Consider the following 15737-nt stretch of genomic DNA (forward strand, 5'->3'; position numbering starts at 1 on the left):
AAAGACAATTGACCCATGTTACCAAAAATGTTGGAAATTAGAGAAGGATTTATAAAAATTCCTAATCCTCTCACCTTTTGTTTGTGGTCCTTATATGTCTTCTTGATGATGTCTGCAAGCAGTTAATCATGAGTGATGCTTTCCCAGGTGTGTTTTTAGGGCTTCTGTCTTGTGTGAGTCCCATCAGTTTGGGACTTAATATCTTCCAAGGCTTTCCTACTATCTGGCTAACACTGTTTTCTAAATTCAGCTGCCTCATGACTGCTAGGGTTTCCAGATACTGAAAACAGCACATTTGTTCGGGAGGATGGCTCCTACCCCTTGCCATGTTGTGTTAACTACATTCTCCCCCCACCCCCCTGCTTTTTTTTTGCTGCTTGACTGCTCATAGAGGTGAAGAGCAGTTTAGGTAGTATATGTACCAGTCGCGCTGGCTGCCGACCTCTCAGTTAACATCTTGATTTTTTAATGATAGATTACCATGCCTGATAGTGATAGTCCCAAGGCCATGTGTTCCTGTTGCTGATTTCCCCTTAGGAAGGTGATCAGTGTTTAGATGTGGTGGTCACTGTCACCTGGAAGCGAACACCACGGGCCTCCTTGTTTCTCCCTTTCTTGGGTGTATGGATACAGAAAACGTGAGGCTGGACTGACAGAGTACCCCAGGCTCCTGGGACCCAAGGTTGCAAAAGGTTCACAGGTATAAGCACAGATGCCAAGATAGGGGCAAGATAACATTTCAGGCAATTGCCTGAAATAAATGGCTACCATTTAGGGCTCGTGAGGCTTTCTGCCACAAATAGGAATCACATAATGTATTCATACTTTATGTTTGCAGGAGGATCTGGTCAATGAACCTGGGAAAAAGGGTGGTCCACTGTCTTCTCCTGGCACTGGGTCTACCGGATGGGGGGTGGTACTCTTGGTTCCCATCCAGTGTTAATCACTGGCCTCTCTTCTTCATTTGGAGGGCCAGCCATTCACTCATTACAGAAATGCTCATTGTTGGGACAGTTCTGCGCATGAGATAATCAGTAATGAACAGCATGCTCCTGTCCTAGACTTCATGGAGCCTCCAGTCTCTTTGGCTGAAGGGCCCTTTAACTGGAAAACGCTGTGGGGAGGTGGGCCTGATGCAGCCTCGGAGCCTTAGGTCACCGTGCAAAACCTCTTTGCCTCCTTTTCTGTAGTCCATGCCTGGAGGCCTGATGGAGGGCGCTTTGAGAGCAGAAGTCCTGAGGCTCAGAACTGGACCATGGTCAGGACTATGTTTGGGGCTAAGCCAGTTCCCCATTTGTCAGTGAGAAATATGGGTTTATAGGAGCTTCTCAGAGAAATGTGGTTCATTGGACTCCAGGCCCTTTATTGGAATGTTAGTAAAAGCTAGTGGCCTGCAAAGATCCCTTACCTTCCTACTCTCTCCCATGTTATTCAGGCTTCTTAAGTTCTGGGCCATAGAATCAGCTTTTCCAACCAGAAGGCCAATCGAGGAGATGTCTTATTTTTCCAGTGCTGACTCTGAGGGTGCTTGGACCCCTGCTTCTGACCACCAGTTTCCCTTACTCTGATCTCAGGCTTTTTAACATGAGGTTAGGCACTCAGGAGCCATGCCTGTGAGGAGGGGTAAGTACTAGAGAATGGGGCCTGCCCCAGGCTCCCGATCCCAGGGGTTCAAGCTGGCAGGCTGTGTGCATTCTGCCTGTGATGGATTTGACTCATAAATGCTTCTGAAAAACTTGGTGGTGAGAGGAAGAAACATAATGGAAACTGACAGAAGACAGCGGTAGCTTGCCCTAACCCCTTCTCCTTCTTGCTGTAACTTTTCCAATATATCCCCGCCCTGTTGAAGCTAGTGTGGCAATTTCTATTCTTGTAGCCAGGAGTTTTGCACATAGAAAGGGCCCAAAAGGAAGACAGTAGCTGAGCAGGGAGCCTTTGGCATTGGAGCTTTGCAGGAGCATTGCCAATGTGGGTCCTCTCATTCTGCGCTAGCTCTGTGGCTTGGGGCAGTGTTCATAGCATCTCATGCATCTCACTTCTTTGCTTAGAACCATCCAGTGGCTTTTTGTGCAATAGGTGCTCCCTCAAGTTGCACATTGCTCTGGTCACTCAACCATGTGAAGATCGTAGTTAGTGAAAATAGCTAGTACAAAGTCCCTGAGGCGGGAACGGGTCCAAGGAACAGAAGGCAGGCCAGTGGGTTTGGCGCTTGGTGAGAGAGAAGAGTGGGGCAAGATAAGCCTGGAGAGTTTGAAGGCGCTGGAAAGAATGTGACATCTAACAAATTGCCTGTTGACTGAGGAGGGAAGCAAAGGGATACTGTGACGTGGGGCAGGAGTGGAGCTGTAGGGAACTTCGGCAGCACGGTGGGGCCTCAGCACTGGTAGAAAAGCAAGGGAACAGAAATGAGTGATGGTTTTATTTCCCTAAAAAGGAAACAGCAGCAAAAGTGGCTCAAAGGAAATGCCATTAAGATATTTGAATCTGACTTTGATAGTGACTGAGAGGAAGGCTCATTGCTTTTTAATACTGTCTTATCTTGCTTGTCATTGACTGTCTCAGCCTGATTATCTTTTTGGACAGCAATAGGAATATCATAACCATTCAGCGCTTGTTCAGCTGTGACATGATGTGCCCATGTACAGAACACACAGAAGTACAATCCTTGGGGAGCTGAGATGCTGAAAAGACTTGTTTCTTCCCATTGCCTTCTCTCAGATGTCTTAATCCTCTGGGGCATTTGGCTTCCCAGACTCCTGAAGGACGGTGGGCAGACAAAGTCCCGTGGGCAGAATGCCTTGCTCTTGGGCATGCAGGAAGCCCCTAAGCTGTACACCTGTGTACGGATGGCACCTCCCTTCCCAAATCTGACTGATCTTGCTGCCGCTGCCTAGCCTGTGTTTTTTATTTTTAAAAAGATCTTTGTATGAATGTTGCTTTAAGCCAAAGCCAAGAGTTGCAGCTGTCACAGTGATGCCAAGAAAGCCGGGCACCAGGCTCTTCGTCAGCCCGGAATTCCTAGAGAGCGCCACCCTGGCTTGGCATCCCCCAGGGGACCGACTGACCTTTCAGTCGTTTGGTGGTGGCTGGGAATAGAGGGAGAAGGTACAGTAGGTCTCCACTAGGGGAGCGTGAGCTGTGAGTTTTCACCATCCTGCAGAGAAAGGGTCTGCTGCTCCGGGCTGGCTCCATGCTTTTGTTTGCTTTAGTGTCTCTGTCTGGGGAGCTCTTTGCTTCCTGCGATAGAGTTAAGCCACCCAAGTGTTGGGAGCCAGGTGAGTTTGTTTGGCTGGATTCTCAGCTGAATGAGTTTTGGGACTTACTATTTTTAAACCTGAGGAATGCTGTGGGAATGTGGTCCTTGGCTCCCAGCAAGGGACCTCAGAAAACATCTACTTGACTGAGGCAGATACATTTCCCAAATCTGGTTGGATGGCGTGTAGTGGAAAGGGCATCTACTACTCAAAGTTAAAACTCAAAGGTGACTGCCCTGCACTCCAGCCTCCCTGGCCTCCCAGCTTAGTGTGAGTGGGCAGAGTCTCGGCTGATGGGGTCCCTCCCTCCCTCCCTTTCCTCCTCCTCTCCCTCCTTCCTTTCTTTTTATTATTTTTAAAGATTTTATTTACTTGTTTTGAGAGAGAGAGGGGAAAGGAGGAAGAGAGGGAGGAAAACATCAATGTGTGGTTGCCTCTAGCACACCCCCTACTGGGGACCTGCACCGCAACCCAGGCGTGTGCCCTGACAGGGAATGGAACCTGCAGCCCTTTGGTTTGCAGGCCAGCACTCACTCCACTGAGCCACACCAGCCAGGGCTTGCTTTCTTGTTTTTAATTAAATTTTTTTTCAATTACACTTGACATTCAATGTTAGTTTCAGGTGCATAGCATAGTGGTAAGACATTTATATAACTTAAAAAAATGATCCCTCAGGCAAATCTAACACCCACCTGACACCATACATAGTTATTCAAATATTATTGACTGTATTTCCGACGCGGAACTTTGCATCTCTGTGACTACTTTGTAACTGCCAATTTGTACTTCTTAATCCCGTCACCTTTTTCCCCAGCCCCTCAACCTCCTTACTGCCTTGTTCTTTCTTTTTTTTAAGGTTATACAAAATTAATATATTAGAGCTGAAAGTTAAAAAAAAAACTTAGCTATGTCAGAATATTACTATATAAACATATTTCAAAAGAATTTTACAAAGCCTTATATGTAGTATATAGCACTTTTGCAGTTACCAAGCACCACTTCAAAACTGCTAAGGAGTCTCAGTAATTATGAATGGTTCAACATAAAAACATCGTCTTTGCAAATGTTTACTTCGTAATTGCTCACTGAATCCTGTTGCGATGGCATCACTCAGGGCATGGTAACGGTCAGGAAGAGTCTCAGGCCTGGTCTGAGGGATCTGGGAAGGATCCAAGGTCAGGAATGTGGGTGAAGCCGAAAGACCCGGGCAGCTCTTGAAGGATGGGGCTGATTAAGCTCCAGAGTCCAGAAGTAGGGAAGCTGGAGGCATCTGCTGATGTTTTCAGAGAGAATTGATGAGAGGAACTGTTTCTAGTGATCACCAACTAAACAAATGAGAGGTGAATGCTGGTAGCTTCCATGTATGAGTGGATGCTTGCTGGGTGCTAGACACTGTGCCATACCATTAAAAGCCTCCCAGTCACTCTGGGAAGTAAATGCTCTTTTCTCAGCTTAACAGGTGGGGAAACCAGTGCACATGGGACTTAACTTGCCCAAGAATCAGCTGGACAGTGGCGGAGCTGGGGTTCGTGTTAGCTCTGGTGACCTCTGCTGCTTCTGCACTTGCCATTGCTGCTAGACTCCCCTCTGACCGTAATCAGTTTCTACCCTAGGTCCACCCTGGGGCCTCCAAAGAGTGCAAGGAGCCCAAGACTAAGAATCTCTGATGTCTACCTGCCTCGCTTCTCAGTTTCTCTGCACTGCCCGCAAGTTCACTGCTCTGCCTGGGTCCTTCAGCCCATAACCTTGGGCTGCCATTTACCTCCTTATCTCTTACCCATCATTCTAAATCTTGTAAAATTTTGCCTCTTTTCTCAGATTTAGTCTATTTACTAAACATTTATTTGGCCTCAGTATGTACATGTCACCTATAGTCAGTTGATCACTAGCTATTGAGCGCCTAGTAAGTGCCCACCATTGTTCTGTGTTCAGTGTTTGTCCCTTTGGAGGACTACAAAGGAGAAAAAGAATGGCAAGAGTCCACAGTATGATGTGAAAGAGCCCTGTTTAAAGTGTAAGGAAGACCACATGAAGTGCTGCACTAGAGATAAAACAGCTTTGAGAAAAAATGGTGTGGAAAAAGAGCATATTTTGACTTAAAGATATGGTAATTAGAAGGGCTTTGACAAGAGGATTTGGGAAGGTAAGGCTGGACTAGAACAGCCTTCCAGACTGAGGGGCCAGCAGCAGTCATCGCAAGGGATAGGGAACAAGTTTGGGGAATGGGGGTCGGCTGGGGTCACAGCACAGGGCTGGTAACGGTGTGGGTGTAGAGGGACCTAAGGGTGGAAAGGCAGGTCAGTATCAGAAACACTGTCCAACCCCTCTGGTCTGCCTTGTTTTCCGGATCTACCCAAAAAAGGGGATGAAGTTAGTCACATATGATACCATGATGTGCACACATGTGCGCTCACGCACACACACACACACAGAGCTAGCTTCTAGCGATAACACCTCCTTCCTGAATACTCACAAACCAACTTTTAAAGTATTATAGGACTCCTAAATGTGGATTATTTGAGGTGGGGAGAGGGGAAAGAAAGACAGACTACATGCATAAAGATGTGCGATGTGCACCAAAGGAGTGCAGCTTTAGAAGCAACCTCATGTCTAGCAAGAAAGCATGGTCAAGTAAAATGGTCAAGAAACTCGTTTTCCTGTTTCTGCAATAGATGATAATTATAGTCCTCTCATAATGGGGAAAACATTCCAGTATGAATAATTTACCCACATTTGGAAACCAAGAGAATAGTAATTTCTTTATTGTAAATTGATGGATTGGTCAATTTTTATTTATGTATTTATTTTTAACCTCACCCGAGGACATTTTTTCATGGCTTTTAGAAAGAGAGGAAGGGAGAGAGAAACATCGCCATGAGAAACATCTATGGGTTGCCTCCTGTAGGCACCCAACCAGACATTGAACCTGAAACCCTTTGGTTACAGGACGATGCTCTGACCAACTGAGTCACACCAGCCAGGGCAGATTGATCAGTTTTAAAATACTTGTTTTAGAATCTTGACCTAAGTGTCAGGCACCCCAGTAGCCGGTGTCAGATGCTGTAAATTGTGGCACACTCGAGAACCTAGAAGGAAAGACTTGTATAGTGTCCTTCTCCAGAGTGACCTTTTATCGAGTGGTACAGCCAACCCCAGGCAACCCCGTAGGGAGGGAGCTCTAGCCTCTCTCTCCTCCCTCCCTCTGATTTCCTGTCAGGGCTCCTGCTGGCTGAGCCCTATTGGTAGCCAGAGGTCTCAGGAGCCGCATGCAGGTCAGCCTTGCAGAGAAGAGAACGAGGTGGATGGATTGTGTAACAAATTTCCACACTTAGCAGCTTAGAACAGGAGTCCAGGCATAGCTGAGCTGGGTCCTCTGCTCGGGACCTCACAAGGCTGCAGTCACAGCGTCAGCTGTCCTACATTCTTATCTGAGGCTCTCCTGGGGAAGGGTCTGCTCCCAAACTCCTGCAGGCCGTTGGCAGAATTCCTTTCCTTGCATCTGTAGGAGTCAAGAAAACTTTTTTAAAGCAAGCAGCAAAGAGAGACTGCTAGCAAGATGTGGCCTTAAATAACCTAGCATGACCATGGGAGTGATATTCTGTCACCTAGGACAGCATTCAAAGCAAGTCACAGGTCCTGTCCTCACTCAAGGAGAGAGGATTCCACAAAGGCATGAGCACCAGGAGGCAGGGATCGTGAGGACCACCTCAGGATCTCTCTGCTGTGATGGGGGTGGATAGGAGTTGCAAACAGAAGATATTCAGCTTAGGTACCCAGCGCAGAGAGGGTGGGTAACACGCGGGCCTTCCTGAAGATTAGCAGAAGGCAAAGAAAAAGGGAACCGCCTCGGGTGCAGCCTCGGGTGAGGAAGTCGTAAGCATGACCTGAGAGAGATCTGCCATCCCATTGCTGGGCCTGGTGCTTAGAGTGTGAGGCAGAGGAGGTGAGTGGGGCCCAGTTTGTGGTGAGGGTGGCTGAGAAGCCTGGGCTTTCTCCTGGAAGCTCATTTTCGTGGGCTTTGGAGGATTTTTAAGCAGGGAGTATATCGTATTTCCGTTCTGTGAACATCAGAGCGAAGAAGTAAATAGGGCAGGAGGCAGGAGATGAGCACTGGCCGTGCCAGCGAGGGAGGCAGGAGGCTAACCCAGGTGTGGTAAATGGCTGTTCGGGCGGAGAGGACAGATTTGAGAGCTGCTGAGGAGGGTGGAGGGGAGTTGACAGCACAGGGAACAAGGCAGGACTGGAAGGTGACTCCCAGGATTCTGGCTTGGTGGCTGTATTAGTTGCATATTGCTGCTATAATAAATGACCCCATATTTAGTGGCTTAAAACTACACGCCTTTATTATCTTACACAGTTCTGGAGGTCAGAGGTCTGACACTGGTCTCATTGGGCTAAAGTCAGGGCGTCAGCCAGGCTGCATTCTACTCTGGAGGCTCTAAGGGAGAATGGATTTCTTTGCCTTTTCCATTTTCTCAAGGCTATGCACATTCCTTGGCTCATGCCCCTTCCTCCATTCATCAAATGCAGCAAGGGCAGGCCAAGTCCTCATATCATATCTCCCTCCTTCCTACTTTTCTACCTCTCTCTTCCACTTTTAAGGACTCTGTAGTTACAAGGAGTGTACCCAGATAACCCAGTATAATCTCCCCATCACAAGATCTTTAATTTGCCCTGGCCGGGTGGCCTGGTTGGTTGAAGCATCATCCCGCACACCAAAAGTTGTGGGTTTGATCCCCGGTTGGGGCACATATGGGAAGCAACCCATTGACGTTTCTCTCTCCATCTCTGTCTCTGTCTCTATTTCTCCTTCTCTTTCTTCTCTCTCCTTTCCTCTCTCTCTAAAATCAATAAACATATCCTGGGGTGAGAATTAAAAAAGTTTTTTTAAAGGTCTTTACTTTAATCGTATGTGCAAAGTCCCTTTTGCCGTGAAGGTAACATATACAGGTTCCGGGGATTAGAATGTGGACATCGTTGGGGAGCCATTATTGAGGCTGCCATGCTGGTATTTTTCTACAGTTAAGGAAAAATAGAGAAGGATCAGGTTTGGGACGATACCGAGTTCAGATCTGCTTAATCTGAGTCTGAGGTGTCTGGTCTGGTTCTTTGCTTGGGGGTAAACTAGGGAGCCCTCAACAGAGGCATGATGCCTAAAGCCACTTTATGAGGTTACCAGGGAGACTGTGTGGAAAGGAGATAGCAGGGATGGGCCCTGGAGAAAGTGGGGCTCTAGCTTTTGTCCCTCTTTCTTTGCCTAGAAAGTCCCCTAGAGGACAGGCGAGGCCATGCACTGGGGAATGCTCATGTCTGTTTTTTCTAGTGACATGGTTTCTGGTGGTGCCCTCCCTTTGCCAGGCAGCTCTTTATTCTCTGCATAGAGTAAGGGGCAGAGCAGTGACTGTTCTCAGGGCATGATTGGACTTGGGGCAGCGCTGAAGGCATTGGAGCATATCGACCTGAGAAACTTGGTGCAAATGGTGAAGGCAGCTGGTGCGCCAAGCATGTGCTGGAATTTGGATGCGTGGTCCTCAGACTTGCTTGCTTGGCACTGCTCCGGGAAGCAGAGGGGGGAAGGGGCAGGCAGCCTCCTATGCAGAGTCCCAGAGCTGCTGGAACTCTTTGGTTTAGTTCTCTCTATGATCTATGGGCCCAGCTGGGGCTAAGGCTAGACTTTGCCCTACACATACTAGGGACATGCATGGGGCATGGATGTGCACTTGGAGGGCGGTCACTGAAGGAAAAAATCTGCAGATCTGTCCCCTGTGACAAGACCTAGAGGCTCCATTCTTCTGGGAGAGGATATCCAACCCAGTATGGCAGGGAGCTAAGCCTAATTTCTGAGGAGGAGAGCTGGAAGACCAACCCCAGGATAAAGGACTGGTCTGCCCAGTTCTGGATTGTTGCTGGATATTTGCCACTTTCAGGGAGGAGAGTAAAAGAGCCCTGGACACTTGAGCTGGCTGTCACCTTCCTGTCCTCTGTAGGATGCTTTTTCAGCCCAGAGCCCAGCTGGGTATGATCATACAATGCCAAGAGTGCTTGCCTTGCATCTCCAGTGTGTTGCCGTATCCTCAGCTGTGGGCTTACAGTGGGCCAGCCCACCTTTAAAAGGCAGGTGAGTGGTCACATTTGTGAATGAGATGGGTGGGGCTTGTGGGCCAGCTACCCTGTAGAGATGCGAAGAGCACTTGTACAGCATATCAGAGGAACTGGAGGCCAGCAGGGACCCTTCCTCTGAGGTCGGGCTGGATCTTGATGGAAAGGGCTGCTGCCTGGGCCTGTTAGAGCTCATTCACTAAGTCCCTATCGAATACCTATGATGCACGAGGATATGTATTCAAAGAAAAGTCACACATGCACACAGCTAGCCCCACAGTCCTTTTCACCCCATTCCCACCTACTCTCTGTAGGTGACGAATCTTACTAGTTTCTGATTTCTTTCCTTTGTTGCCTTTTGCACAAATGAGTGTGTGTGTGTGTGTGTGTATATATATATTTTTTTTCCTATTTTCTTTTTTTCTCAAAAGGTAGCATACTATAGTACTTTTTGCTTTTTTTGCCTAATAGTATCCTTATCAGTTTGTAGAGCCCTTCCTTATTCTTATAGTTGCATTGTACTTGTTAAACCACTGTCCTGGGAACGGGCATTTGTGGTGTTTCCAATATTTTGCAATTACAAATTCTTAGAAGTGGGATTGCTGGGTCAAAAGTAAACATGTATATAATTTTGTTAGGTATTGCTAACTTCCCCTCCAAATAGGTTGTACTGTTTTTGTATCCCCACCAGCAACATGTGAGAATACATCTTTTCTCACAGTCTCGCCAATACATGTGATATTATACTTTTTAATTTTCGCCAATGCGATAGGCAAGAATGGTATCTCATTGTTGTTTTTAATTTGTATTTAAACTGTATTTCTCTTATGCGTGAGGTTGAACATCTTGTGTGCTTAACATGGATGTTTCTGTGTCTGTATCAATATTTATAGTTTGTGATTTTTGATTTTTTTTTTTTTTTTTTACTGTGAGCCTTTAGCTTTTTCCCTCAATTTTAAAAATCAACTTTAGCCCTGATTGGCGTGGCTCAGTTGGTTGGGCGTCATCCCACAAAGCGAAGGGTTGCCGGTTCTATTCCCGGTCAGGGCGCAAGCCTGGTTTCAGGTTTGGTCCCCTATCAGGGTACTTGTGAGAGGCAGCCAGTTGACGTTTCTCTCTCACATCAATGTTTTTCCTCCTCTCTTTCTACCTCCCCCCTCTCTAAAAATAAATAAGTAAAATCTTTTTAAAAAAACAGCTTTAAAGTATACAGTTTTTTTGTATTATCTTTTTTAAGTATGTTTTACTGATTATGCTATTACATTTTTTCTCCCCTTTGTCCCCCTCTGCCCTGCACCCCCCACCTCCAGTATTTACCCCCTTTACTTCATGCATAAAGTATATAATTTAGTGGTTTTTAGTATACTCATAGTTACATAACCATCACCATAATTTAATTTTGGAACTTTTTCATTATACTAAAAAGAAACCCCATACCCTTTAGCAAGTACTCCACATTTGTCCTCAGTCTCTCTGCCCTAGGCAATCTAAAATCTACTTTGTCTCTATGGATTTGTCTATTCTGAACATTTTGTATAATGAATATATAATTTATATTGCAAATGTATTATTTATTATATCATATAAATGGAGTTATAATATATGATCTTTTGTAACTGCCTTTTTCCACTTAATGGTAGTGATATAATGCTTACAGTGTTCCAGTTTTTAAACATGTAATCCTCATAATAACTCTGAAATAGTTATGTTACTGTTATTATCCCCATTTTATAGATGAGAAAACTGAGGCACAGAGAGGTTAAATATGTTGCCTGAGGTCACACAGTAATAAGAAGATGGGCTTTGGAGTTAGGCAGACTTTAAATTTAAGTTCAATCACTTGCTTGCCATATGACTTAAGGAGTATTACTTAAATTCTCTCAAATGGTTCTCCCCCCGCCCCCATATATTTAGTTAAATGGCTGAGGCATAGAGTTGTTGGAGAAGTAAATGCTGCATAAGAAAAGTGCTTAGTCCAAGGCCTCAAACTTAGTAGGTGTTCATAGTTTATCATAGTAGTTATTAAAAGATAGAACCAGGTAAACCCACTGACTTTGTATGGTAGGCCTTGCCTGTCCTAGCATTTAGGTGTCCCTGAGATGCCAGCCTTTTTTTTTTTTTTTTTTTTAAAGATATAATTCACATACCATGAAATTCACTGTTTTAAAATGTACAATTGAGTGTTTTTTAGTATATTCACAAGGTTGTACAGACATCATCACTATTTAATTCCAGAACATTTCCATCATCCCCAAAAGAAACTTTACCCACTTAGCAGTCACTCTCCATTCTTTCCTCCCCCTCATCCCTGGAAGCCACAAATCAACTTTCTGTCTGGATGCATTTGTCTATTCTGGACATTCCACATAAATGGCATCACACTACTTGTAGCCATTTGTATCTGGCTTCATTTACTTAGCATCATGTTGTCAGGATTCACCCATGCTGTAGCATGCGTCAGTACATCATTCCTTTTTATTCCATTGTATGAATATGCTGCATTTTATTTATCCAATTACCCACTGATGACATTGGGTTGCTTCTACTTCTTAGCTGTTACGAATACTTCTACTAGGAACATTAGCATACAAATTGTGTGAACATGTGTGTTCAGTGCTCTTGGGTATGTACCCTAGGAGTGGAACTGTTGGATCATACGGTAACTCTATATTTAACTTTTTGAGGTCCTGCCCAGCTGCTTTACAAAGCAGCTCCACCATTTTACTATCCCACCAGCAGTGTATGAGTGTTTTAATTTTCTCTACAGCCTTGTCAACATTACTCATTGTCTTTTATTTTAGCCATTTTAGAGCATGTGAAGTGGTACCTCATTGTGGTTTTGATTTGAATTTCCCTAATAATTAATGGTGTTGAGCATGAGATGCCAACTTTTAGATCAGCCCTTTCCTGCCTACCCCAGCGGTTGTGTTTTCTCCAGAAAAATCTTTCCTGTTCATCTTCAGCCTGAAGTTAGTGATCATTTTGTCCTCTCGGAGACTGGGTGAGACCTTAGCCAGATGCTTCGATACAAACGTTTGGGCAGTTCCAGGGCAGGCAGCTGTGTCTAGGACTTAAGGCGCATGTTCTTCCTGTCAGCGGGTTTGGTGTTGCTCCTAAGGCTGGCACAGCCATTCCTAGGCTCACCGAACTGCTGGGGCGAAGCCTTTCCTCTGGGCACCCTGGTGAGCAGGACCAGAGGTTCTTGAGCTAAAAACAATTTTGAGAGGCCACCTCATTCATCCTTCTGCAACAAGACAGTTGGAACCCCTCACCCCCTCCCTACCAGGTTGGGGAGAAACTGTAATTTTTTTTTTTTTTTAGTTCCTGTTGGAAGAAACCCCATGGGCCCCTTTTCCACCAGCCAGTATTTTAGCAGCCCCGTGTTAGAAAAATTCTGTGCTCTGACCCAGATCCCACCTTCTGCCACACAAGCCAATTTCCTCTCACGTTTTCCTTTCTTGGAAGATGGGAGAGACAGCTGCTCCCTAGGAGGGGCTTCATCCTCTGGTCGGACAAAAACCTCTCTGGCTGGAGAAACTCTCATGTTGAGGAAGTCCAGACCACGCCAGGCCCCTCCAGGGGACTTTAAAGGCTGGATGATCCTGTCACTTGGCTGTTGCCTGGGCAGTCTGCTTTGAAAAAGAGACCTGACAGGCTCCAGGTTGTGTGTTTATCCTGAGGCCGGGCCAGTCCAAACTCATGTTCCAGAGGTTTTAGAGGTTTTGTCCAGCCAGCCTGGTGGGTGGTAATCAAACACAGGTGGAGGCCATCTGGCTGGGCCTGTCCCTCCCAGCGAGCCCTGTGACGGCTGGCCTGCCCACCACAGAGCTGGCCTAGAAAGCGCCCTGTGTGGAGGCAGATGGCATACACGTGCGCGTGCGTGCGGGCACGCCCGTACATGCATGTGCATGTGTGCGCAGCCCTCCTTAGAGAAGTGGTGCTGCTTGGATGCATGTGATTTTCTTCTCTTTGCACTCAAGGGTTCCCCCCATTGCGATTCCCAAGGAACGTGTTTCTTTTAGTGTGTTTCTCAAGATTTTGTGGTTAGAAATCATATATTTATCTTGGCCCAAGATGAAAGCCCTGGAGTAATAGTCTAATACATTTTACAAAGCTGCCTCTAATTGGTGGCTGCTTGAAATCTTCCCTTTGACCTAGTGACCCATCTCCTTTTGCAGAGTTTTAACTCCCAGTCAGCCTTGCATTTACCCAGATTTTCACACGCCTGTCATACCTGCCACCCCGGGAGACAGCTCTTCTAGCCTCAGTGTGCTTAGCTACACCCTCAGCCTGCCGGCAAGGAATTGCCCCCAAACAGGGCAGGTCCACAAGGAAAGGCAGCAGCTTCTGCTGTGTCCTGCTGTGCATCTTCCGGCGTGGTCTCAAATTCTAGGTGTGTACCCTCAAAATGAATCTTGGTTCCCAAATTGTTAGGCGCTCAGAGGAAATGCAAACTGGGGACACCTCCTTTGAATATAATTGGGTATGATTATGGTGACTGTAAGGATGGATTCCTTCTCAGTCCTTTAGCGAACTTAGCTATGAGGGGTGATCTCCCCACCTCAGTGAGCACAGGAAGCCTGAGTTAACGCAGGCACACAGCAGGGTGAGGGCTGATGCCAGAGTGTCTGCGCCTTTCAGTACCTTTCTGTTTGGCCTCTGGGCGTGGCCTCTTGGGGTTGGTGATGATGATGATGGGGAGGAGGATGAAGAAGAAGGAAAGATGCCACGTGGAACTCCAGAGTGGGCATTGACTGCATCGCCGTTCCAGTAGCTTGGCTGGCAAGGAGGTGTGGGCTGTCATTCTAGTTTATGGTTTGTATTTGTATGCTGAGGAGCTTACACATGTATAATCATTGTGGCTCATGTTTGTACAAGATATAATTACAGAAAATTATATCCTGAACGTAGCTTAGCTTTTAACCCTTCTCGTGCTGGCGAGCCTCCTGAGCTCAGGACCTCTCCCCGGCTCCTCCCACCCAGGGAGGTGTGCCGCCCCTCCCCGGGCCTGGCCCTCCAGGCCATGTCATTGCCCTCTGGCAGAAGGCCATTCCAGGGGCCTCCTTGGAGACTTGGGGCCCCTGAGCATTTCCCAGCAGACAGGGAGGCAGGCGTTCTTTGCCTCAACATCACTGTGATGAGTGTGGCCACAGAGGCAGGAGCTCTTATCATCCTGGGCTACCTGGGGATGGGAAAGAGGGGCACACCTTGTTACCTTAAGTTTCCAGTGATCGAAGGGTGCGCACGAGGTGCCGGACTCCAGGAATCACATGCGCGGATTGATGGGGGCACATGGGGTTCTGGGTTTCAGGAGGAATCGCAGGCCCTGGCAGTATTTTGGAGTCTGCCCTGGGACCTCTCTGCAAATGCTGAGTTTGGAGGCCAGGCAATCCAGCGCAGGGCTTGGACCCTTGTGGGCCCGTGGGGAGGTGGGAGCAGAGAAAGGCTGCCGTCCTCACAGAGCGCACAGCAGGACTTGTATCCTTAGCAAACGCAGTAGGTGCTTATCAAGAACTTGGAAGAATATGGAGCATGGATAAGGAAGATTTTCAGCAATGGACCCTCAATCACACAGAAAGGAATGTTTCAGAGCCACAAAATGCGGAACTTGTAATTCAGAGCGCCAGCAGGGCAATTTGATTGGCTGGCCCAAGGTCATACACAAGTGCTACAACTGACTGAGGGGTGAGGCTAGAGTTCTGGTTCCTTCCAGGCTGTTCAGGTCCCTTTTCCCCTCAAGGTTCACACACTGGGCGATTCATCTGACTCAGGGGTTTGGATGCTAAGGCCACCAAGAATAAGAGGGAACTTTAATTAGACTTTTAAATCATTGTTTTTCTTTTTCCTAAGGTAGTTGAACTAAAAACATTTGCCTTTTATTTCTTTCAGATTTACAGGAACAGATGGACCTAGTGGTTTTGGCTTTGAGTTGACATTTCGTCTGAAGCGAGAAACAGGGGAGTCCGCTCCCCCAACGTGGCCAGCAGAGCTAATGCAGGGCTTGGCCAGATACGTGTTCCAGTCAGGTAAGAGCCCGAGAGCCGGCCGAGGGGGTGGTTTATTGTCATGAGTTTGATTGGCTTTGGGAACGCACAGATATGTTTTGATGTCTGCGGGGGGACCTTTCCTGGGAGCACTACACCGCATTTGTACCATGGGGGTGACTTGCTTTGCCTGGTGGTTTGGGGTGGAAAGCCACCTGGGCCATGGAAGGGAGGGGCTCTGCCACTGCGACCTCTGGCAACAAGTGAGAGTCCGTGCTGCTGTTCTGACACCCTGAGCCCTTGTTACAGTCTGCCAGCCGTGCTTCTGATTCCCAGTGAGCCAGAGGCCAACTTGGCATGGAACTGACTAGCTCTTCTCTGCCTGCCCCATTTTCCATAA

At 47.0% G+C, this 15737-nt stretch overlaps 1 protein-coding gene across 2 annotated transcripts in view; it reads left to right on the plus strand.

Annotated features, from left to right (window-relative positions):
- Positions 1-15737, plus strand: part of SUFU (SUFU negative regulator of hedgehog signaling) — a 95691-nt gene that overhangs the window by 14523 nt on the left and 65431 nt on the right. For both annotated transcript variants that reach the window (XM_054581430.1, XM_054581431.1), the window contains exon 3: positions 15243-15379. In XM_054581430.1, coding sequence (XP_054437405.1) covers positions 15243-15379 — 137 coding nt within the window. The remainder of the gene's footprint in view (positions 1-15242; positions 15380-15737) is intronic.

Source organism: Pteronotus mesoamericanus, unplaced genomic scaffold (assembly GCF_021234165.1).
Source record: "Pteronotus mesoamericanus isolate MK-2021 breed Mesoamerican mustached bat unplaced genomic scaffold, CSHL_Meso_final contig_657, whole genome shotgun sequence".
NCBI lineage: Eukaryota > Metazoa > Chordata > Mammalia > Chiroptera > Mormoopidae > Pteronotus > Pteronotus mesoamericanus.